We start from the raw sequence: 26,853 nt of genomic DNA on the forward strand, positions 1-26,853 counted from the left end.
GGTCTTCAAATAAATATTTATTAGAAAGAACTTTAATTTTACGGTATCTTATTCTGGTTTCAGAGCCCACACTGCTCCACACTTCTTTAAGTTTAAACGATTGCCTGTGTATGAATTATATAGTTACAGTCTTGGTATCTTCATGTATTTTATACTACAAAAACATTATTTCCAATAAATTTTGATTCTCTAATTTGTAAAAATTCTGATATTCACAATTATACTATAAGAAAATCGGATTACTGTGTTTCATGTGGAAAATTATCCCTATCCCGAAAGTCAATAATTCATAATTGTCCTGTAGCTGGAACAGTCTCCCTGAAGATGGAAAAAGTTCATTATCCCTTAATGTATAAACATAAAACATTTCTTCTACAAAAACTTTAATTTCCTAGACTAAGTTACCTCAATCATTTTTTTTCCCTCATCTTTCGCTGCAAAACTCAAACTTTTATTGACAAAAATTTGGATTATGTTGTAAGTTTTGAAGTTTTACAGGGCAGTTATATTCCTTGCTGTACATACGGTACTCCAGGCTGTAATCAAACGAACTACAACCTAATGGAGGGGCATTTTTTTTCAATTTATATGAGTAAAAAGTAGACTGTCTTGAACAAAAAATATATATATATATTTTGTTCAAGACAGTCTGGAAGATTGGTCCTGTACGTCGCCCTCTACGTGCGTCTATTTCGTGCATCGCATGCATGCGGAAATTCTTGTTCGATCGATCGAGGGTGCTGAATTCGTCTCGTCTTTAATATTTTTGTAAATTCATTATCGTTAGGATTACAACTAGACACATTTCTTCCATCATGGGCGAGGTTAAACAAATTGAGAGCGTGGTATGTATAACACTGTCATACTTCCTTCCAACTAGGATGGATACAAAAAATTATTTCGGCTAGACTAGAGCCGAGCTCAGTCGGACAGCCACAGCTTCACTGCAGCTCGGCAGAATTCAGACTTCAGAACAACGTGACGCCGCTGCGTGGCCGTGCGTGGGGCCTTTCCGTTGCCGGTGTAGGCCCTAGCCTGAATTAGAAATCTGATCTGGGGGTGTTTTCCAGGGTGACCAGACGTCCCGTATTTCCCGGGATCCTGCCCGGGATTGTCCCGTATTTTGCTTGTTTGTTCCGGCGTCCCGACAAACCCTTCCCGGGATGCCTATTTGTCCCGTATTTCAGAATATTGGCAAGCAGGAGCTAACAAAATGTATGATGGTGGGCCCCAAGTCTGCGCACCTAACGATTTGAGTTAAGATTTAAAGTGAATTTCTTTTTATTTCACAAAATCTTTCAGTTGATAATGTTCCTTAAATCATAATGAGTTAGTGTGCCAAATATCTCATAAAAATTTGAAAGAAATATATGATTTTCCTGGAAAAACCCTCGGGCTGTCATTTCCAGATTGAAAAAAAAATGGTACCCCATGTCTGCGCACTCATTCACTTTGCACACGTTTCGGGGATTTTGATGACAAAGGCTACATTTTGAGGCTTTCGAATGAAATGCCCTGAATTCATTATTTTTCCACCATTTTGAGTCGGATTTTTTTATGAATACCCGTCTATGTATTGCATGTGTAAAGTTCGTGCTCATTGCGTATCTTTTTTTACTAGAATCGCGCAGATACGCGGGTGCGCAGACTTGGGAGACCGCGCAGACATGGGGGAACTGACCATACCAAATATCAAAGTGACGAATTTTCATCAAAATAACCAACAGATGACGAAGCAGAGACAACAATAAAATCGATAAATAAATTTTGCAAGTTCTGCGGTGATTTTCTTGCTAACCCAATACATCGCAAACGAACTGGCCTCCTGCCATCATGTGGCAGGCTACTACTATAGCTAGGCATGTAGCCAGGATCGGAGCAGATTCTCTCCACCAAACATGCCAAAATAATAAAATAAATCGGCAGGAAATTTGTATGACTATATTATTGGTTCTCAGATTACTGATTTGGAGATGTAATCTCGGAGGAACAAGTTATTTAGTTTTCATAACTAGATCTAGTTTCAGCTTTCGTTTTGAGTCTTGTTGTGGATGATGCCGCGATGTTTCATCTAATTTTTAAGTAAAAAAAATCACTATTATTCATTTCTAAAATATTTTTTTTTTATTTTAAAGATTTATTTGAAAAACACCAAATATTATTACGATTTTTGTTATATGATTGGCTTTTTTTGCTTGAAGTTTGAACTTTTTCCTCTTTCTTTTTTTTCTATCCTTCCCGCTTGCCAGTTTTTGTTCCATCTATCTCTATTTCGTCTTTGTCTTTCCTGATCCTTTCTCTCTGTTTATTTTTCTTTCTTTCCTCCTTTTTCTTACCCGTCTTCTTTATCAAAATTCCCTTTTTTATATTCTTTCTTTCTTAAAACTTTCCCCCCCCTCCCTTCCTCTCATTTTTCTTTTAATTCTTTCTCTTCTTCCATTATGTTTTCATTCCCTCCTCACTTCAATTCTTTCTCCCTTTCCTCCTTTCTTTAATTCTTCATTTTCCTTTTTTTCTAATTCTTTCCCTTATTCTTCCTCTCCCTAGAGCTCCCTCCCTTAATTTCTTCCTTCCCTCCTCCCTTACTGCTTTCCTTCTTTTCTTTCAAAGAATGAAGGAAACATTTTTCTTTCCTCCTCCTTTTTCTTACTTTTTTTCTTTCTCTCCTTTTTATAGTCTTTCACACATTGTATTCTTCTTCCATTCCTTTCTTTTTCTTTCTTTCTGTATTCAATTCAAATAATGACGGAAACATTTTTCTCTCTTTTATTCTTTCTTTCATCCTTTTATTCTAACTTTCTTTTATTCTTTTTTTTATTTTTGCCTTCATTTTCCCCTTAATTTTTTCTTACTTTCTTCTCAATTCATCTCTTTTCTTTCGTCTTTTCTTCATTCTTTCGTTCACCCTCCCTTCCAATTCTTTATAATTTTTCACAGGTGTAACACTGTGTAGCCTTCTTTGTTGATCTTTTTTGTCGATTGTCCCGTATTTCATTTTCTGGTCTGGTCACCCTGGAGTTTTCTGAAAATTGTTTTTAGAGAAATAGACCTAGACCTACTCTTGTTAGGGTGTCTGAATTGAAACTACACTGAAAAGCGTCATCATATGATAAAAATTTAAAAGTGACACTGACAGACATTGACAGAGTCAGAGGCGCTGGTCATGCATGCTGGTCCCAAAATTCCGGGGCGGGGGGTGGGGGGTGCAGTAATATTGCAGTACACGCGTGACCAGGGAATTTCAAAACACCCCCTAATTTCTAAATGTGTTTTTCTGTGTGCAAAATAAGTTTTTCGCTGGCTTTATTGACACATTTTGGCCCCTAAACAAACAAGACTGTCGCCAAAATTTGACCTCAGGGGAAAAGCTTGGCCTGGGGAAAAAATATACCCTAAACACGTTTGGCTAGTCTTTTAAAAATGCTTTGGGTAAAAACGCGTGTACACCCAAATTATGTTTGACCCCATGATTGACCATTGACCAGCATGACCAGATACCCTTAACTAGTCCATGTGCAGACCTCGTCCAAAACTGAAAAAACACCCCTTTAAACATGTTTTTTGGTCACGCGTGTGTACAGCAAGGCTCGACATTAGCCGTGGCCCGGGGCAGCCAGAAATTCACCTCAGGCAACCATTATTGAAAAAATGTTAAGTTTTGGTGGCCTGATTTGGGCAACCAATAATTTTCAAAATAGCGCAATATATTTGACTGCCCCCCCCCCCCCCGGCCAAAATTGGGATCCCGGCCCGGAGCAAGGGGGGGGGGTTAGCTTTAAGGACTCCATGATGATATTTAAAAATTTTTGACATATACTTCTTCATCCTGGAGCCTTGAAACTCTTTCCATACATGCGTAAGGGAGACCTACGCACCAGGATGGATTTCCCTAGGTCAGGAAATACTGGGGGAGATCTGTTTGTACGGGTGGATTTTATTGATCTTTGAACCTTCAAACGCCTTTGTATGAAGGGATAAAAATTATTTCACTATGAATGGCAAAAATGAGAGGTTTCTCACCAGACCAATCTTGTGTAGATCTCTTGATCCGTTTGTCAACAAAGCAAATACAGGAATAGGCCTGACCCTTGAACCGTTTCGTTATGACGTACCTTCGATTAGCGATGTTACAAAATGCCGTTTTTAAGAACTTTGTATACCACAGATAAAAATTATTTAACAAATACTAAAATTTGATATGTGATTATAGATTATTAAATATATTATAATGATTTATGATTACATATTTTAATTTAAATCAATTTTATGAATTGGAGAAGGTTACATCTAGACCTGATATAGATCTAGAACATATGATAGGGGAGTGGAAGCCTGAGAAAACCTTGTTTAGGTGTTTATTTTACAAGTTACATGTTAAGGAGATGTTTGGAAATCATTTTGCCACGCGTGTGTACAATACATTTGTCTGCCCCCCCCCCCACCTCGAAACCTCTGAAAACTGAGACAGTCCCTGTAAACTGGGACAATTCCAATTTTCTGACTAGCGCCTCTAATTGTTACTAATAAAATGGGCTGATTTTAAGGGAGAATGGCACAATTTAGGGGGCAAATTCAAACTGAACAGCGAAAAAATGTGATCTGACTCCTTGATTTTTAACTCATTTAAGATTTAAGATGTAATGTTAGGCCTATGCCCTATGGAAAGTGATAATTCAGGGTCTTTTGATGCTATTAAAGCAAGGATAGGTTTCATATAGGATCATTGGATATGCATGTTGCAAACCCTTATTTTTTAGTGTTGAGATTGCCATTTTTGCGTTTAGGCTGTCTAACGATTTAACTAGGCCTAGATTAGTTAGGACCACAACATTTAGAAAGCTCTTAATTTGTCATTAAAAAAAAACACACATAGATATCGTGCATTACTACTATGCAGACCTTGCACATCCAACATCCTGTGACATGAGATATGATGATCGACCAGTATCAAGTTCCAGCGTCTGCTAGTCAAAAGGGACGCTCATAAATACAGCTTCTTCCCTTGAACTACCAAAGATTGGAATGAGTTAAACATCGACACAACATTGATAACCTCATTGGGCTCTTTCAAATCCAAAGTCACTCAAAAACCTAGCAAGTGACCTGCTTACTTGGTGATCTCACACACATCAATAAAGTTGGCGGACTACAGCAAGTCTGCATTTATGCCGACTTAACCCAAGACAAGACAAGCAACACCAACACTGTTGAGGCTTGTGTTTGGATTGACCTCATAAGATATTGCATGTATGTTTTTCCTGCTGTTCATGTTGGTGCTTGTGCATGTGAATGGCATCTGGTGAAATGAGTATGATGCTGGCGTTAGTGATCTGTGTGTACATGTAATTTCCCTATTTATCAACATTAATCCTCATGGTTTGTAAAGATGAATCTTTACGGAAAAACTACCTTAAATTATCACATTAAGAAAGATATGTTCAAATCAGGAGAGCTCTGTACATTTTATTGAGCAATAATATTTACATACTTGGATTTTTGTAGTGATTTTAGCCGAGGTTGCATTCTGTTGCAGATGGTTTGCAGCGCAGTGCAGAATCGTGACATTGTTATCAATATTGAGCCTGTATTTCTCAACACAGTATCCATGTTTAGATTTTTGGTTCAGCAGACTTTTTCATGCTCTAACATCGACACCTACACCGAACTTAAAACCACCTGTTCACTGCTACCACCCTGCCTGTGGGGTATCTACAGATAGGACTATGGTATGCCAAAGTTGTACAGAGCACACACTTTAAAAAATCATTAAAATATCAGTTTTGTAACCAAAATTACTAATTTCCATACAGTTGCAATTTATTTTTCATTAGTAACTTGGGAATAATTTTTGTATTCACCAGAGCGCTCAAAAACTTGAATTTTTGGCATATTTTTGTGTACGCCCTCTATTGGTGGAAAGTAATATGGCAAGAAAATTTTCATTTTTTGATCTCTATTTTTAATCAAGAAAAAAATGATTTAAAGAATCAAATTTAAATAAGAGCCAAGATGTATCAATGATAGGTGTAATAAAAACTGTCAGTGTAAAAAAATCAAGCATTTGCCCCAAAGAAAAAGAGAAAATAAGCCAAACATTGCCACCCTTATTTTGCCACACATGGAGATATAATTGAGAACAAGGTTATATCATAACCTTGTTCATTGAATGAGTGCTTAAAACCACCCATTGTACATGTACACATTGTGCATCTAAATAAAGCAAACCTATTTATTTATCTATTTTTTTTTACAGGAGGACTGTGCCTCTTTCTTGGAACACAATAGCTTAGCGGTTATAGATTTCTATGCAGATTGGTGTGGACCTTGTAAGATGATTGCACCAAAGGTTAAGGTAAGCTCAGGAAAAAAAATACAGAGGAGGAACAAGCGATTTGGCTCTCGTCTGCTCTGGGATAGCTCTTGCAGCTGCCTAAAACTGCTATAGGGGCAGTTCCACGGGTACGGAGTGACATTCAGAAACAAGTTTTTAGCATTCAAACAAAAATATCACCCATATTTGAATAGTTATTTGCAAAGAAATGGTACCTAACGTTAGCTGCTGAAACCCAATTTTCAAATTGATAACATGTTATTTTGATCCACTGAATTAATGATATATGAATATTCATACTCGTGGTTACCGAGTGACGTAAAATGGACATGCATATTTGAGGAGAAAATATATTGCTCAAACTCTGTGAACTTTAAATGGCTATCACAATGTTGAGTTATTGATTGGATTCTATGTTGTTCTAGCTTTAATATGCTGCATATCATTAAAAAATTTGTGAATTTTTTTCATTAATTACAACTTACATGTAAAACATGAACCCATACCCGGTTACAGAGTGACATCTGAAATATTCAGACACGCAATGTAAAATGAACTTAATTTTCTTTTGATATGATGTAAAACGATGACCTGCAGATTAAGGCCTGGTCACACTGCCCGAGCGTTGTTGGAGCGGTCGTGGAGCTGGGAGAAAAAAAATCATCACCGCTCGCTACCGTTCACCATTTTCGATTTTGATTGGATTTTTTTTTTCCGATTTTTGTTTTCAATTTTTTCCCCAATTTTGTGAGCAAAATTCAACCCTCTCTCCCTACCGCTCCAACAACGCTCGGGCGGTGTGACCAGGCCTTTATCCAAAAGAAAATTTTACAAAACAAGCAATAGTTTTTTTCTGTTATTTGAAATTAAGTACAAAACAATATCTAGTCCCATGTATAGAATTTTTTGTATGGTTTCGGTTCTCCTATTTAAGGAGATGCATAAGAAAAAAATTGTTGCTAATAGTGTTCCCCCTTTGTATTATTGAAATCCCATGTGAGTTTTAATAGAAAAATATGATCCAGATTTGAAATGGAGTCAATAAAAGTTTTTGGATAATGTTCACTTTTGCTTGGAATTGCCCATAGACATTACAACTGATCGTCTGCACTTGGGCTGCTTTTATTACCTGGTGCTGTGTTAATTGTGATTAGTCAAAATTACATGTTAATCACGCTTTGAGGTTAAGGCGTTAACCCCAGCTAATCAAATATTATGGGGTTAAGAAAGACAGTGTGAAACCCCCCCCCCCAAAAAAAAAAGATAGTATGGGGTTAAAGATATTCCAGGGTTAAGAATAGTTTTGGCTTAAGGAAATGGAGTGTGAAAAGCATGTAAGATCCTCCCATTGGTGATGCAGCTCGGATCTGTGATGTCATAGTTTTCAGCAAACATTGCTATTTGTTTCACTATATACTCTCCAGGTGTTTATAGTTCTTTATCTAGAGAAAGATTGGCAGATACACCGGAGTCCTACATGTTGTCCAAACTTTGGGTGGAAAGAGGCGGACAAAGATATTCATTACTGATTTTCCTTTCGTCTTTGTATTTTATACAGGAACTTGCACTTGCAAATGCTAGTGTGAAATTTGGCAAAGTGAATGTAGATGATGCAGAGGTAAGTACATGCCCGACTTCATACATTGTAGAATGTATTAAGAACAAATACATTGTAGGGGAGAGTGGGGTCCTGGGTTAAATAAGGCCCCTAGTTACATGTAGTTTTAAGCGTATTGCTCAAGTATACCAGTGCCAAATGGATTGTGTGGTATTTGAGACAGTTCTTTTGCACAGATTTTTAGCATAGACAGTGTGTCATAGCCTAATGCACATGGCCAGGAGGAGCACAAACCTTGTAGCACCTCGAAATAAGAATTTCAAAAATAGCATCACTACTCGGAGACGAGTATTGTACTCACCCAGTGTATTGAAGAACAAGTCCACCCCAGGAAAAATGTTGATTTTGATAAATTTATAGAGAAAAATCAAACGAGCATAATGCTGAAAATTCATCAAAATTGGAAGTAAAATAAGAAAGTTATGACATTTTAAACTTTTGCTTTAACTTCACAAAACAGTGATATTGATAATATTGATAATCATAATAAGATGGGGGGGGGGGCTCATTCAGCCCCCCCCCTCCTTTACATTTTTCATGATAAATCTGCCACGCAAATTTTTTTGATCGTGTTGCCCTCTGACTATTTACTTTCAAGTCTCATGCAACTTTTGAGACCGTTATTGTGACCCCTGCTACATTTACACTACATTTCGTAAGTGCATGCAGACCCAAAATTGCTCATAAATTATGTGAATTCATGTACAAATCCAATGCAAATAGTGCTTTAAACGAATATTCATAAATGTTTCATTATTTTTCCTTTTACCAATCAATTATTTCATCTATTGAATGGATAAATTACAGTCCCAGACAATTTCCATTGAAAAAATACTAAAGACAACTAGTTGAAAACAAAGAAATACAAGTAAATTTAGAAAACAATAAAATACATTAGAAGATAATGTGATGTACGATATTTTTTTAAAGTACATTTTATCAAATTTCTATAAAGAGTCTGTGAACCAAAAAGTAGCATTTTGTTTTTTATTGTCTGGATTCATTGTGTACAGATTTGACAATAGGGACCAACTTGACTCATATACATGTAGTAATGCTAATTCCACATCTTAAAACAGAATTTAATCTTAGTTCACTTGACAATAAGGAGAAAATTACATTAATTTGTTGCTTTTAAATAGAACTCTCATGTATTACATTCAATGGGCCTGTGTATTTTTTTTTTTTACTGAATTAAGTGGTTCAAATGTTAGTGATTTTTTTTTTCTCGAGAATTTTAGAAATAATGAGGTACTGAACAGTACATCATTTTTTTTTTATTTATGCATGAGGGTTATGTTTAGAATAACTCACTAAAGAGTTGGACAAACTTGGATTGTGTTTTGAATTTGAAAAGAGGTAGTGTTTACATGTACTCTATCAAAACTTTCGAAATTCAGTTTGTTAAAAAAATTGTATGAAAGTTTGAAAATCTGCAGTTTTCTGATAAATAGTGTCCAAATTTCTACAAAGTACTAGTAAAGGAATTCTTTCTCCCCACTCACACTTGAGCTATGATCTTCATCTCTCTACCGGTATTTATATTTTTATTTCCTCACTTTCTCCATCTATTTATCCTTGGCTACTACATGTATATTGTTATTATTCTTTAGTATTGTGTACATGTACATGTAGATCAACAGGATTGTATTGTATCTACATTATTTACATATTTGGATTATGAATCATACTGATATAATTACAAGTATCTTCATACTTTCTATCACTTGGTGGTTTTTGTCTTACCTGCAAAGCAGAGTGAGACTACATGTACATGTATAGGTGCCGACAACGGCGGCGTCAACATCAAATCTTAACCTGAGGTTAAGTTTTTGAAATGACATCATAACTTAGAAAGTATATGGACCTAGTTCATGAAACTTGGCCATAAGGTTAATCAAGTATTACTGAACATCCTATTAGAGTTTCATGTCACATGACCAAGGTCAAAGGTCATTTAGGGTCAATGAACTTTGACCATGTTGGAGGAATCAACATCAAAATCTTAACCTGAGGTTAAGTTTTTGAAATGTCATCATAACTTGGAAAATATATGGACCTAGTTCATGAAACTTGGACATAAGGTTAATCAAGTATCACTGAACATCCTGCATGAGTTTTATGTCAAATGACCAAGGTCAAAGGTCATTTAGGGTCAATGAACTTTGGCCGAATTGGGGGTATCTGTTGAATTCCCATCATAACTTTGAAAGTTTATGGATCTGATTCATGAAACTTGGACATAATAGTAATCAAGCATCACTGAACATTTTGTGCAAGTTTCAGGTCTCATGATTAAGGTCAAAGGTTATTAAGGGTCAATGAACTTTGGCCGAATTGGGGGTATCTGTTGAATTATCATAATAACTTTGAAAGTTTATTGGTCTACATGTAGTTCGTTAAACTTGGACATTTGAGTAATCAAGTATCACTGAACATCCTGTGCGCATTTCAGGTCACATGACCAAGGTCAAAGGTCAATGAACTTTGGCCGAATTGGGTGTATCTGTTGAATTACATGTACCATCATAACTTTGAAAGTTTATGGTTCTGATTTATAAAACTTGGACATAAGAGTAATCAAGCATCACTGAACATTTTGTGCAAGTTTCAGGTCTCATGATTAAGGTCAAAGGTTATTAAGGGTCAATGAACTTTGGCCGAATTGGGGGTATCTGTTGAATTACCATAATAACTTTGAAAGTTTATTGGTCTAGTTCGTTAAACTTGGACATTTGAGTAATCAAGTATCACTGAACATCCTGTGCGCATTTCAGGTCACATGACCAAGGTCAAAGGTCAATGAACTTTGGCCGAATTGGGTGTATCTGTTGAATTACATGTACCATCATAACTTTGAAAGTTTATGGTTCTGATTTATGAAACTTGGACATAAGAGTAATCAAGTATCACTGAACATCCTGTGCGAGTTTCAGGTCACATGATCAAGGTCAAAGGTCATGTAAGGTCAATGAACTTTGGCCATGTTGGGGTTTTTTGTTGAATAACCATCATTTCTCTGTAAGTTTATTGGTCTAGTTCATAAAAAGTGGACAGAAGAGTAACCATGTATCACTGAACATCTTGTGCGTGTTAGAGTAGTTTTCAAAGTCAGCACTGCTGCTATATTGAACTGCGTGATGCAGGTGAGACGGCCAGAGGCATTCCACTTGTTATCTTAAGAGAATCTGCAATTTGAATTAGCCAAGATTAAGCTGTCATGAATAATTGTTTAAAATATTACTTTTGATTCAAATGATTGATTTTTTTTTTATGCATTTTAATTTTTGTGCAGGAAGTAGCCCAAAAGTATGAAGTCAGTGCCATGCCTACATTTATATTGTTCAAGGATGGAAAGAAGGTGAGTGAATGTTGTGATACTGCTTTTGCTGCAAGGTGTGGTAAATACTGCGGGCTGTATTTTTTTATCATGTGTGGGTGCGTCGTCTATTGAGCTGGGACTAAAACCCGGGTACCCAGGTCCAGCCCGGAAGCCTCGGGTACCCGGGTATAAAAATCAATACCCGATACCCGAAAATTGCTCACCAGTATAATACATTTGATTTGTATTGCGTAGTGTAAGACATGATTGTAACTCATCACAAAAGTACACAAGTCTCATTTTGAATCTCACCAATTACCCTCGAAATATCCATAAATATACTAGATTTTCAAGTGATGATAATGTGACTGAGATCGTTCGATCGTCGCCATGTTTCTTTTGCAGCGCAGTGACGTCATCCAGCCACTGTGACGCAAGCCAGTTTATGAATAAAAATATAGTAAGCATGCGCATTGCAAGCCTCAGCCCCACGCAGTATTCTGTCAAAACAAGTCTGCAATACTCTGTCACCTCGTACAAAAATCGACCTAGAATTCTACTTTCCTTTATTTCATATGAATTATGAGGGATATTCTCAGAGGATCTGTTTTCTCACCGATACCACGCAGGTAAGCAAATTTTTATTACTTCTTGCTTTTCCGTCAAAATCTTACGAAGTAGCGACGATATTGCATCGTGTTTGTGAGTTTGTAGAATCTATCGCTACATGAACAAAGTCAATTGATTTCCGGGTTTCGGAGCATACAAGGCGCCAGCTAATCACGTTCTTGATACCATTTTCAGTTCATCATAAACCGAAAATGGTAACATGATCGTGGTTGGCTGGCGCATTTGATGCTCCGAAACCCGGCCGGAAATCATTTGACTTTGTTCACGTAGCGATAGATTCTAAAAACTCACGAACACGATGTAATATCGACGCGAATTCGTAAGATTTTGACAGAAAAGCAAAAAGTAATAAAAATTTGCTTACCTGTGCGGTATCGGTGAGAAAACAGATCCTCTGAGATTACCTTTTATAATTCACATGAAATATAGAAACGTGGAATTCTAGGTCGATTTTGGTACGAGGTGACAGAGAATTGCAGACTTGTTTCCATGGAATACTGCGTGGGGCACGGGAGGCTTGCAATGCGCATGCTTACTATGTTTTCATTCATAAATTGGCTTGCATCACATTGGCTTGATGACGTCACCTGTGGGGGTTTTCCACCAGTCATATTTCGAGCGACATGATATTCGGGTACCCGCCCGAAAAATTACCACGGGTACCCGAAGAGAAAAAACCCGAAAGTCCCGGGCCTAGTCGTCTAGTGGTTCTTACCCGACTTTCAAACAGAGGGTCGTGGGTTCGAATCCTAGCCACGGTGTGTTTTCCTTCAGCAAGAAATTTAGCAGTTCCGAGGTAACGGAGTGACTTTAGCATTTTAAAAAATATATTTGAATCGTTATTTGCAAAGAAATGGTACCTGACAGTACATGTAGTATCTGAAACCCACTTCTAAAAATTTATAACACTTGTTTCAGTGATCCACTTCATTGATTAGATATGAATATTCATAAACATGGTTAAAGAGTGACAGAGTTTGGACATGCATTTTTTAGTTTAAAACATATTGCTCAAACTCTGAAGTTCGTCTGAACTTTAAATGTTCATCATGAGTTTGAGTTATTGATTGGATTCTCTTATGTTCTAGACTTCTAGAAGCTCTGTAATATGCTGCATTACATCCAAAAATTGTTTTGTTAATTGCGACCTTAAACATAAACCCATACCTGGTTACGGAGTGATGGTTACAGAGTGACATCTGAAAGATCCACACACAGGCCATGTAAAATGAACTTATATTTGAAAATTTTCTTTTTTTCTGATGTAAAATTATGACCTTCAGATTATCCAAAAGAAAATTTTACAAAACAAGCAATAGTTTTTTTTATGTAAAAAAATAAATATGTAGTCCCATGTATAGAATTTTTGGTTTGGTTTGGATTCTTCTCTAAGGAGATTCATAAAAAAAAATTGTGGCTAATTATGTGCCCCTTTTGTATTTATGAAATTCCATATGAGTTTTGAACATGAAATTTGATCCAAATGTGAAATAGAGCCAATATAATTTTTTTTAGAAATGTGCACTTTTGCTTGGAATTGTTCATTTGTCTACACTGTCCTGCACTTGACCTAGGTGAAGTGAATGGGTACCCAGCAGGATGAATTCCTTGAATGTACGAGTGCTGAAAGGCAGCTCGAGCTAAAGCCGGGGTAATAATAAGAATAATATAATGCGCCTCGGAATAGATTATTATTATTATCATGTTGGCTTTATAGGATTGCCATAGAGTAATAATGTAGGTTTAAGGATATAGCTTGGGGTAGGGTCTGGCGTTACAATGACGTTTGAAGGTTTCAATTAAAATAGCACAGCAAATATCACGGGACAAAAGTGATGGGACCGAATATATAAAGCTCACAGCACGCTAGACGATTCCATAGCCACCAGACTTAAAAAAAAAATCACATTTTACATGTACATTAATCATGAAAATTCATACAAGTTAAAAATCATCCAATTTGAAACTCGAAGCGATGCTTAGAATATTTAAACATCTGCAATATTGCAAGCCTTGTTGTTGGTGTTGTTGTGGCCTAAATCGGCATCAAATGATAACCAATGGCAAGATTGCTATGTTAATACTATGTTATGATCTGGCATCAGATTTGCTCTAATTTGTACAGAGAGACTCGCAACAGATTGGAAATTTGACCTTCGTATTCGTATCACTATTCGGAACATTAATCGTTTTAATTTCATTAGATTTTTTTGGTCGGAATGCTAATTTCAAATGCTATGACGATTTTTGTTGGATATGCGTTTCATCCCCCATGTATTTAAGTGTTCCGATTAGCACTGCAGAGTTTAATTATGATTGAAATAGAGATAAAATGTAGCAATTTTATTGCATTTTATTATTAAAAGCAAAAACATTTTACATTCATTTGTCTGAATATATGTGTTGTTGGTCTACAGGAATGTATGTACCTGTAGTAGAAAAAGGAAATATGTGCACCCCCAGAAAAAAAAATTATAAAAACTGAGGTGATTGAACTGCATTCATTGGAGTGTGTGTACTGTAAATATAATATATACTTTTTGTTTGGATGTACATGTAATGCATATTGTACATAAGTTACTAAATAACTTTTTAAGTACTATAAAGTACAAGATTGTCTTCAATGTTATAACTGCATTGTTATAGATTTGTTATACATTGTACATGTACATAGCCCATGTGGTATTAGGGTGTGTTTAATGTTGGCTTCAATTTTTTTTTATAGCAACATGAATCATGATTGAAAACATGACTACAAAATGCAGATATAATGAGAAACAAAGGATGTGTTCGATGTCCTACATTCATTGCGTAAAAAGTAAACGTCTTTCAAATCATGATTCGGAGGAAAATTAAAAAGTTGAAAAGATTCCTTTTTTTCGTCAGATTTTATAACCTTTTAGTATCGGAATAAGACATTGAACCATTCTCATTGCACGTTTAACTACATGTAGTTTCCACGATAAGATAGTTTCCGGGCAATAATGAGAATGGGGTCTTTGACTGTTTTAATAGGAAAGTAGACCAATTATATGAACCATATTTGTACAGTACAACCAGGGTTATGGGTTAATGCTAGATGTCTTGAATATAATTTTTTGTATTTTTGTTTTTACGTTTTCATTGACTCTGCAGTTCGATACCATAGTAGGAGCAAACGAGGCAAAACTGAGGGAAGGAGTTGAAAAACTCCTTAAATAGCTGGATCCCAGATCATAGACCGTGCTGCAACACACGTTCAATTTGCCTTTCCTTTCACGTGAAGCCATGTGTTTTTTCTATCTCCCCAATTTCATGGAGTCCTTGTCGTCAAATGGTCTAAGCTACATAAAGCCGACTGATGATTGTGGCCGCAAATAAGTACGTTTTAATCTGCTTCAAGTCCAGAAAATGTATGATCTTGTAGTATCTTCTACATGTAATTTAGAAAAAAAATAGATTGAACATAATAATGGTAGACTTCAAGAAGGTTTTTGACATTTGTTGCTTCTATTTATGAGTAAGGGACTCGAGTTGTTTGTGTGATTTGTCTTATTATTTTCTGGAAGCACAAGTGATAGCTGGCATCCTTCTCATGCACTTTGTGATGAGTCACCTTCATAAAATAGTGGAGTTTGACAGAGGTTCGCACTATGTGAGGTCTCTCTCACAATTGCATCTCGAAAAGTAATCAGTGACAAATCACACAGTCACCATATCTCGTCCCTGTAACTTGGCATATATTTAACTTAAATTGTACTTTCATCTTTTATAGTGTGATTTCCTGTCACTTGTTGTGAGATGTGTATTTGACTTGTTTCGTACATTTACGTTTTCTCATGCATCCCCCCTCCCCTTCATTAATCCACTCACAATACATGTATAACAAAAACATCGATAAAATACGATTTTGAAAATGAACAATATTAAAGTGCCTTTTGAGTCGCTTGATTGATTTTAGTTGCATTGTTGTTCATGAATAAGTTTTGCTTTCATGTAGGAAAAATAAAATTTCATTTTCTGGAATGTAAATTTGAGAGCCTAGTATAAATCAAGATGGGTAATTATTTTCTTCACTCAGCATGACTTTAATAGTCTTTATCATGTTGTTTTAAGAGTGATGAGGCATACAGTTTATATCCTTGGTTAATAAAGTCCTGGGGCTGATTGCACGAAAGGATCTTTCCAAGGACCGTCTTTCGTGTCGCCCATCTTTTATGATACGCTATAAGCGGGGGTGTTTCTGAAATTTATGATAAGAATACGATTCGTTAGCTTGCTTTTAAATCAAATTTTATACAATTTCATGATAAATCACATCATCTTATAAACAAATATTTCGTTTATTTTAACGGACGAATGAAATATGTTTGCAGATGATTTATTTAAAATGCGTTTCACATGGCGCATCATAAAAGATGGGCGACACGAAAGACGGTCCTTGCAAAGACCCTTTCGTGCAATTGGTCCCAGCGCACAAGGGTCTTACTATTAAATTCTTTTCCATTGCATTGAGTGAGCAGCATTACACACACAAATTGTGCAGCTGTACCGTAATTGAGTAAATTTTATTGAAGCTATCTCAGGTTATGATGTAATAATGAAAAAGACAGAAACTTAGTGACTACATGTCTATTCTGTTTCTCTCTTGTATTTTTGTTTTTGTTTTGTTTTGACGTGTATTTCAATGTGTGATATCTTTTGACTCACAAGACCCTCAATTTTTTCCATTTTCATTCTAACATGTAGAATGCAGCATTGATCTATATACAGGGATTTGATACCAGCATTACCTACATGTATGAAAAAAGGACATGTCCAAAGGATGTTCTATCCAGTTCATTTTCCAAAATCTTTATTGCTGATTGTGTATCACAATTTATTGATAAAATAACAAATTGTTCATATAAACTTTTAATAAAGAGGTGAAGTACATAAAAAGTGAAATAGCTAGAAATCTTCATAAAACCATTGTCAGATTTGTATATCATTTTTACTGTTATAGTAATCTGATCTACAGTGTATATCTCCATATCAAATGCAGTTAATATTTATATTATTACATGTATAGCCAATATAAAAAGAATAGAACTATTCAGTAGCAACTTTACACATTTGTGCCATCCACAAAATCAATGTTTGTAACAATCCTCGATAAAAGTCCTTGTGAATTTGGCATTAATTTATTGTAATTATGTTTTGTACATGTAACTTTCGTTTTGATATCCTATTCCTAACATTGCAAATCACAAGCCAAATTTCATATTTCAATTGCTTTCAAATAGTGTGTTGGTGATTTTGTTTAGATTCACGCGATGTTCTATTTTTTTATATGTCACTTGATTATCTATTCCAGTGAATGATCCTCTCAAACATGAAAAATGGGATTTGTTGTGAGTGTAGTAAATGTAGGCAATTTCTAACATAACACATTATGCAGTTTCTTCTGGCTATCATTTCCGAGTACTGTAGAAATTTTAAAAATGATTTTTTTTTTTTTACTCTAGTTTGAGTTTCCCTTTGACATACATGTACATGTACTCGTACATGCACAAGGGGGGGGGGGGTTAATTGTAAACTCCATTCATGACGGGAGAGAGGGAGAGAGGCATTGTACAAACATCTAGAAGAGAGAGGGGGGGGGGAGAGAAAATGAAAAGAATAGGGTCAAGGTACATGGATATTGATGAGTGAAAAAAGGGGAAATTAAGAGACAGAGATCTATTGAAAGAGGGATAGGAAAAGAAATAGGGACACAAGGAGCAAGAGATAAGCATGAGAGAGAGAGACACCCCGCCCCAATTACTCATGATACAGTACTTATATTTATTTGTAAATTATTTTTAAAGTAGAAATATATGAATTGAAACATGAGAGAAAGGGGGCAAGAGAAAGAGTGTCAAGGTTGCATACATGCTTCCCATTATCGGGCCAGTATTCGATGTTATTGAAATCATTTCCAAACACCCCCTAAACGAGTTTTTCTCTGTGTGCAAAATAATCTCAGGCTTTATTTACACATTTTGGCCCCCAAACGAGTTGTCGCCAGGATATGACCCTGGGGAAAAAGCTTGGGGGAAAAAACCATACCCTAAACACATTTTGCTAGTATTGAAAAAAAGCTTTGAAAAATAACATACCCTAAATACGTTTGACCCTGGGATTGGCCATTGACCAGTCTTTCAAAACCACCATTTTTTTAAATCAGTGTTTTTGATAACAATGAGTGCACACGTGGCCCGCATCCAAAACTAAAAAAACACCCTTAAATGCATTTTTTTGTCACATGTGTGTACAGCAATATAATAGACTGCCCCCCCCCCCCCCCCGGGTTAAATCATGATTTTGTTCATTTTCTTTCAATAAAATACTGATTGTAACCCCCATAAAAATGTGCATTATGATCCATATTTCTTTAAGTACTCTGTTATTGGGGAAGCAAAAAAAAAGAAAATCAAGCACAAATCCTTTGATCAAATACATATAATTGCAGTTGATTTGCATTCAGTTGTAACTCAACTCTCTTACATATGCTCATTATACTTGATTAGCAATTGATGGAACGTTACTTGCAAGACCCCTGTTAAGATAAATATATATACAAATAAGAGTGGAAGAGAAGAATAAGAGGGGGAGGGGAGAAATATGGATGAAAGAGGATGGGGTATTAGAAAATGGGATGGTTCAACACAGGCGAGTTAAAGGTAAATGCCAGTTGTGGTAACGATATCAAAATGAGTTCGTACAGAATCCAATGAAATGACCACAAAAGTGTCTGTTTGTATAAATAAAAAATATGTGCCAAAGGACTCTGGAAGAAATTGTGTAATTGCAGATAAATTAGCAAATAAGCACAGGATTCAGGTCAAGTGTCGGGCCGATATTCAAAGCAATAATAATACACTGTCCCAAGTGCGCTTATCTGTGTTGGTGATCTTCAGTGTGAACATTTTTCAGCGTAGATTTCAAGATTTCACAAAGTTCAGTTTATGTAACTGTACCAGATCTAGATCCTTGATGATATACTGACAATTAAGCCTGGTTTTACAGACTTTCTCATGAAATCAAGTGTTTACTGCAACTACTGGCATTTCTCTTTAAGCTACATGTATAGGGAGGAGTGGTCTAGTTTGCATCTATGTACATACAATATTTTCACAGTATCCTATAAAGAGAAAATATCAAGCAAAAGAAATTTGGCGAAATATAATTTTGCCCTTGAGAAAATATACATAGGAACTCGTGTTATTAACTGCACCAATTTTATCACTGAAACATACATCTCCATCAACAGAGCAGATAACTGCAATGATAAACAAAAAACAAACGTTTTCTCTATTGACATTCTATAAATATTTTATTCCTTTTACAAGTGCAAAACCACAACTATCCAGCACCGGTGCTCAAAAGGTTCAGACATATATATTTTTCAAAATACACGCAAAATACATAGATATACTGTATGCATACAGTATACTTCTCCATTACGGTTAGCATACCATCAATTTAAATTTATCAACTTAAGCATTGCTCCAAGTATTGCACTATACACATCTAATTGCTAACATCTGTAAGTTTCCATGGCAGAGAATGATCAATGCTGCCTCTTTACAGTACATCAAGTATTGTTTCTTGGGCACAGGTTTGCTCATAAAAAAACATACCGCCCAAATTGGTCTTTTCACAGTTTGTTCTTCAGATGGATCAAGAAGTGTCTTGTGGGAACGTCTGATTAGGGTGGTCCACATGCCCAAGCTAGAAAGAATACATGGTCTACCCAGAGCCTTCTTTACTCCATTTTGTAATCAAAATACTCTTTGATATATATACTTAAACTACGAGAAAGGGATAATACAATCTAAGAAAATATTGTTGCTTTAAAAATATTCTCCAAATTGATTTCTCTTAAAATCCATAACCTTTGATAAAAAGAAACAAGAATATATATCCGGAAAAAATACACATATTCCCCTTAGTCCCATGAACACATTTTGACGTAGTCCTCTGACACATATGCACAAAATCTTTGTAATTACAACCAATGTAAAATTTAATTCATGTTTTTTTTTTTCATTCTTAAAAGAAAAAGAATTCATCATTTGATAACAAGAATATTTTTGATGTCATAAACTTCTTACTTTGGGATTTCAAATTCTGACTTTGAACCTTTACCCACAATACAAAAGAATGCCCCGGGGGGGGGGGGGGGCAGTCAAATGTATTGCTGCACACACGCGCGGCCAAATTATTTCCAAACAACCCCTAAACAAGTTTTTCTCTGTGTGCAAAATAACCCCCTAAACACGTTTGGCTAGTAGTCTTAAAAAAAAGCTTTTGGAAAATAAAACACCCTAAATACGTTTGACCCTGCGATTGACCATTGACCAGTCTTTCAAAACTACCCCTTTTTTCAAAATCTGTGTTTTTGATACCCTTAACAAGTGCAAGTGCAGCCCGCATCCAAAACTGAAAAAAAAACCACCCCTTTAAATGCGTTTTTTGTTCACGCGTGCGTGTGTACATTAACATATTAGACCCCCCCCCCCAGAAAGAATGCATCCAAAATACCATGAATGTTATTGATACATGGAGAAATGGAATGGAAAATTTGGGTCAAAACAAGCCACTTCAACCATCCGGGCTGAAATCTGCATACTATAACATATGGCACAATCTGTCAATGCATCCTACCTTGGGAAACTTTAAAGATAAATTCCAGTTCTGGTAACGATCTCAAAATGACTTTTTACAGAATCTAATATAATGACCACCCAAGTGTCTGTTTGTATGAATAAAAAATATGTGCCAAAGAATTCTGGAAGAAATTGTGTAATTGCTGAGAAATAAGCGCGGATTCGGTCACTTCCGTCGGGTCTTTATTCCAGCAATAATAATACACTGTCCCACGTGTGCCTATCTGTGTTGGTGATCTTCAGTGTGAACATTTTTCAGCGTAGATTTCAAGATTTCACAAAGTTCAGTTTATGTAATTGCACCAGATCTAGATCCTCGATGATATACTGACAATTAAGACTGATTTTACAGACTTTCTCATGAAATCGGTGTTTACTGCAACTACTGGCATTTCTCTTTAAAGGGGTATTCAACCCTAAAATTGAATTCTATCTGAGGAAAATTCCCCCACTTCAAATTGGTTTTAATTAAAGCAGAAACAAAATAATATAGGAGAGAATCATATTAAAGTTTAACAGAATCCATCAAAGATAGAGGCTAATTTTTTTTACATGACATGTACAAGTCAGCAGCTCACCCATAGATGATTTCATCTTTTGTCATAAATTGAAAATTATTTCACATTCAATCAATTACGTAAGTTCATATATGTTTATTCCTTGCTAAGAAATATCAGGGGTGTGAGTGGTCACAAATAAAAAGATCTGGGAAAAAAGCTCAAGAGTGTTGAAAAACTCCCATAGTTTTTGTACAGAAGAAAGCCCAAAATAAGCTGAAATTAAGCTAAAAATCAAAACAAACAAAAAATGAAATCAGCTAAAAATCTGAAAACTCACACCCCTGAAATATATCCAATCACAATGGGTGATTTTAAGTTCGGTGTTGGCCTTGGTGTTGGTGTTAGTGTTGAAATTTCAATTGCTTCCCCTAGCTCCAAAACTTATTCAGAGTTTGTAAAACTGATCCAGATCACATTATTGACATCTCAACAACTAGTGAGTGACTTTTCGGGACCATCCTCATTATATGTTTGGTGTTATGATCGTGTAAAAATTGACCCAACACCAACACCAAAAGGTCAACACTGAACTTGAAATCACCCAAGGAATCATTAAGAGAGGAGGAGCTACTTGCATGTGACATCACAAAATATTATATTATGCATGATTATTAAAGTTGAGGTATGGGCCTGTGAGCCCTGTATGCGTGAAGCGTTTTTTTACTTTCAAAGTACTATCCAAAGTAGGAAAAGTAGCTATTGCAGCAAAGTATAGCCTCATGAGGTGGAAATAGTCTGTATCCGTTGCATAATAATACATAACTTGACAATGGCCAAATCGGTTCAGGATTCAGTAGGCACCTTTACTGGTAAATAATCACTATACAGGAAACAGTCGGAATGAACTTTATTTCCTTGTGGCTTTTTGAGTAATCCGAACTAGCATGCCATGTTTTTAAACAGACACAAAAAAATCCAAATTTAATCGGATGAGGCTCATGCATGAGATCACAAATTTCTTTCTTGTTTATACATATAAATAGATATTTTCTAAGCTTTTTTTCATACCAATTAAAACTACTTTACTACTAAATATATAGAAGCAAGACAAAGGCAAAATTTGAAACAATATGTACAGTTTGCTCAAGTATCTACTTGAATAATATACAAATAGAGACAAAATATTGATACCCATTTTAGATTAAATATAGCTTGCCCTTGGCCTTTTGATGTATCCTCACTGTGATACACCTACACATCATATGAAGCTAATTAATACATCCTTTTTGCCTGCAGTGATAGTGCGAAAGGGGCAGGGTATCACATATGATATATAATATTAGGTGTATACTGAACATACACAGCAAAAACTGTGGTGTTAACCGGTGTACATAGAGGACCACACCAGTTATTTTACACCGGTGTTAAATTGGTGGTGTTAGTTTTACACCTATAGGTGTTATTAAAACATCTACGGTTGTTACATTTACACTCTTTGGTGTTATGAACAATCTCTAGGGTGTTATTTTAACACCCCAGGGTGTGGTCCTCTATTAACACCAATTGGTGTCAGTTTTAACACCACAGTTTTTACAGTGTAGAAATACAAAGTTCTACTGAGTAATTAGTATACATGTATATCTATATAATACTGACATAGTGTATACATGTAGTTCCAGTCAAATCTAACCTTGTCAGCATCCATATAAGTACATTGATATTCACCAGAAACCATTAATGAAATGTCAGATGACACAGGTATAGCTTTGTGAAGGTAGGCTACACGTAGTTTGACATTGCATTTAATTAGTTTCCAATCAATATTCTCGCGGCCATAACACTGGTCACAAGCGAGCTATAGCAACTGATGAAAAACAAAAAAATAGCAGAAATCCGAGACAAAGAAATTGTCTTGAGGATTTATTCAAATAGTTTAATTGGTGAGAGATATCATTAAAATCATCTGTGCAACTGTTTGATTATTAAAATTTGCATACCTATATTTTTGGGTTACTTTGGATTAATTTCATGATTCGCTGTGCTTTTAACAAAAATGGTGCGGGCATAAAACTGAATAGAATGTAATTTTAAAGGAAGTGAAAGTGAATGTATTCCACTTAAATCGTTCAGTATCCGACAAAGCAATATCTTCTTTTTCTTTTTGATATAAACAGTTCTAAATTTAGAAGTAACACAAATTTGAAATTATGAACACAATATTTAAGCATGATTTTGAAACATATTCCAAGCTAGTTCACTATCAGAGAGGGGGGGGGGGCTCTCCTCCAGTCTTAGAAAATAAATGAATATAACAAGAATTCTCTTCTCCCATCAAATGAAAGAATCAACAGGCATATTAACAAAAATAATCCAAGAAATTACCATTTTGTAAGACAGTTATGACAATTATTGAAGAGAAAAGAAAGCCTCCAATGTCAATATTTCATTCTGTTATCAACTGCATGAAAAGAGCTGTTACCTGCTGCATATGTATTACTTTGGATGGTGTATCTTACAATTCAAAAATATTCTCTCCAGTAAAAATAACCTCAAAACTGGTATATTTGACCACCATGCACTCACTGCTTACCATTAACGGCTAACCTTAGGCAAACAAAATTATGCTGGGAGATACCCTTCATTTTGATTACTCTTGCACAATTATCGGATCTACCGTGTCATACATGCTCAGCACTAGCACTAGCACTGCCAATGCAGTAAGCTTAGATAACTAACAATTACACTTCTCATCAGTGGATGCATGCAGACAATGATGCAGTTGAAAAATCAATCAATCATAATAGCGGTTGCAGCTAAGGAAAAGGAAAAGACTATTAGATATCGGCAATCAATCGCTTCGCTTCACTAGTAGAGCGCATGCATGGCTCCAATATTCCTCTCAAATGGGATTCTTAATGAGCAACCTGTAAATGAGTATGAGAGGTGTGTTTGTGTTGTGGGGGGCTTTACTTATATTTCCTTTCCATTTTCCAGGCTTGCAGCCAATTACAAAGTACAAGGTCTATTCTTGAATACTTGATGTTGGGATCTGTAACATGTTGGCTTATTGCTAATTGATGGAGGGCCTGCATCAGATGTGTTCATGACATGCAATCCCGGGGGGGGGGGCACTCGACCAAAAAAGTGGTAGGGGTGTGCCGCGGGCGAGACAAAAAACGGGGGCCCCGGAGCGGGCTTATTGTAAAAAGGAGGGTCCTCGGAACGGGCTTCGGAACTACAATTTTGTGAAAACGGGGGTCCTTGGAACGGATCGCAAGCAAATGAGTATGTGCATTGTGCACCCCTATGGAATGGGCAAGCGTGCATGATGCAGCTAGCGCGGCCTCCGCCGGGTGCGCTCGCACAGAGACGATGGTCGGACAGCGCTCGGCGGCCGCTTTTCACCAAAATCGCAGCAGATCAATGCGACCGGAACGGCGTAACGAAAAATATGCGAAGCTTTGGAGCGGATTTCTGTCTTATTTTTTTCTCGATAAGAAGAAAATGGTATGCCTTGGAGCGGCTTTCTTTGTTCTTTTCTCAATAAGACAAAAATGCTATGCCTTGGAACGGAAATTTGAGTGTAAAAATGGGGGTCCCCTCCGCGGCACATACCCACTATGCATTATATACTGAGTGCCCCCCCCCGGGCATGCAATAGAGATGGAGAAGAGTCAATGGGAGAAATACAAAGATGAGTAGAAGCTAAAGAGAGAGGGAGAGAGAGATGGGAAGAAAGAGGAAATGGAGAGTAATGGACTGATACTAGGCCTATACTCATCCAAATAAATCATTAATATTCATAGGGAATTGGATGGCCTTGAGTGGGATGCATAGAAATATTGTACGAGCTGAAAAACAACATTGGATGAGTCGGAGACAAATCCAGTATTGTTCTTCAGCGAGTAACAATGTTTCTAAGCATCCCATGAAAATTGGCCATCCTATATCATCATTATCATTTATACCCCTTTCATAAACCCATCCTCCAATTATCCGCCTAAGAGTAATGCGGATAATTCAATAAAAATTGCATTCACAAACTCCGAAAATAATCCACACTATTTTTTTACGAGCGCCCGACCTGAAAAAGGCGGATAATTGTCATGGCAACTGCACATGCCCCCTCCGATGGGGTTGCGTTGGAAAAATGTGACCTTGTGACCGCACCATGGCAATTATCCACATTACTTTGAAAATGCGTTCATAAAGTAAAAATCTGGTCCAGATGATGCTATTATACGGATAATAGCAGCATCAAAATAATGCGGATAACTTTGGTCCTCCTCTGATTTTACGACCAAATTATGCGGCTATTATCCGCATAATTGGGTTTATGAAAGGGGTATAGATACCCCCAAGTTAAACATGAATTAATAAAGTAAAAACAAAAGCTTTTACTCGGCATTTTATGTCAATCCTGTAAATCATGAGCATGGCAACTGATTATTGTCATTAAAAAAAAAGAGATCTATGTAAAGATGCACTAGCGTATAGTGCAAGTGCATTTCAATTCAATAAATTGCCACACCTGGCACCTAATATACAATCCAATTTGGTTGTAACGTAACAATAGCTCATGTGCACAATAAATCATTAACCAATGATAATCTTGTAGGCAGGGCAAAATATTAATTTGAATCCAATATGGAAAATATTGGATGGTTTACATAAGCATACACGTTAAAAATCAGTTTTAATATTTTGTCTCTTTGACACAACCTCGCACGACGTCGAAAAATATCTGCGCCTCTAAAACACTATACATCTAAATAATAATACATTATAGCTAGGCTAATGAATATTGCACTATCCGAAAATATCTATTAATTAATAACCACCCACAAATCTTTATTTAATACTATGGAACAACAGGAAAATCTCAGTCTTGACTGTCAGCTACACGACTTTCATGTATACAGTTGGCAAAGTATATTGAAATGCCATCTCCTGCACGCAGCAGCAACCTCTGACAATAAAAAAGTAGTATTATTTACCAATCATTTGTTGTATAAGTTCACTGATCGTAAAATAAAGTCACAATGTAATATTACTTGTAAAATCAAATGTTTAGGGATGTCTTTCTCAAATTAATGACGTGAATGATTTTAAAAACAACTATTGAAATCGAGGCAAACTTGCCCCAATTTCTGATATATAAGATCATTTAACTTGTAAGATTTTGATTGGCAGATTGTAGATTACATGAAAAATTACACAGGACATACTTCTCTGAAATGTACACATAAGATAGAATACAAGAATATGAAATAGACACACAAATATTTTCTATCCCGCTAATCTGTAAACAATATGCAAGTCATTCACAAGGCACAATGACTTGCATTTTTCATTAGAAGGTAGACCTACAAGTATATATAACAATTTTTTTTTCTTATTCTTCTTTCTTGTTATACTAAATTTAATCTATTTAATTTCTCAATACAATTTTCACATTCATAATAAGGGCTTGGAGTTTTGAGAAGGGAGAATCTGTGATTTCAGGCAAGTTTCATTAGCTCTTGTACTTCATCTGTCTCAGAATCTAAATGCAATGCAATATTCTCTACACTTCCTCCATGAGAAGAGAATAAACAGAGCAGTCTACCGCCCTCTTCTGACAATTTACCATACAATGTCTTAGAGAGTCATGAGCTTTATATTTTAATCTCCTCATTCCTGGTTAATATTCCACACACCTTTTAAGACTTTTTAAAGTCAAGAAATAATGATAAGTTTCAGGTTTTCATTATTAGGATTTTCTTTTTAGGATATAAGTA

At 35.9% G+C, this 26,853-nt stretch overlaps 1 protein-coding gene across 1 annotated transcript; it reads left to right on the top strand.

Moving 5' to 3' along the window:
- The first annotated feature begins 686 nt into the window (after positions 1-686).
- On the top strand, positions 687-17,308 carry LOC121423743 (thioredoxin-1-like). Its single transcript, XM_041619222.1, has 5 exons — positions 687-845; positions 6,254-6,352; positions 7,890-7,949; positions 11,245-11,310; positions 15,037-17,308. The coding sequence occupies exons 1-5, from the start codon at positions 816-818 to the stop codon at positions 15,100-15,102; spliced, it is 321 nt and encodes a 106-aa protein (XP_041475156.1). The 5' UTR covers positions 687-815; the 3' UTR covers positions 15,103-17,308.
- The last annotated feature ends 9,545 nt before the right edge of the window (positions 17,309-26,853 follow it).

The sequence above is a fragment of the Lytechinus variegatus genome, chromosome 11 (genome assembly GCF_018143015.1).
Source record: "Lytechinus variegatus isolate NC3 chromosome 11, Lvar_3.0, whole genome shotgun sequence".
Classification (NCBI taxonomy): Eukaryota; Metazoa; Echinodermata; class Echinoidea; order Temnopleuroida; family Toxopneustidae; genus Lytechinus; species Lytechinus variegatus.

Excerpts from the sequence above, each read along its gene's own strand:
- LOC121423743 (XM_041619222.1), top strand. The coding sequence starts at position 816 with ATGGGCGAGGTTAAACAAATTGAGAGCGTG. Across the intron at positions 846-6,253 it reads TTAAACAAATTGAGAGCGTG|GAGGACTGTGCCTCTTTCTT; the intron begins GTATGTATAACA and ends TTTTTTTTACAG. Across the intron at positions 6,353-7,889 it reads TGATTGCACCAAAGGTTAAG|GAACTTGCACTTGCAAATGC; the intron begins GTAAGCTCAGGA and ends TATTTTATACAG.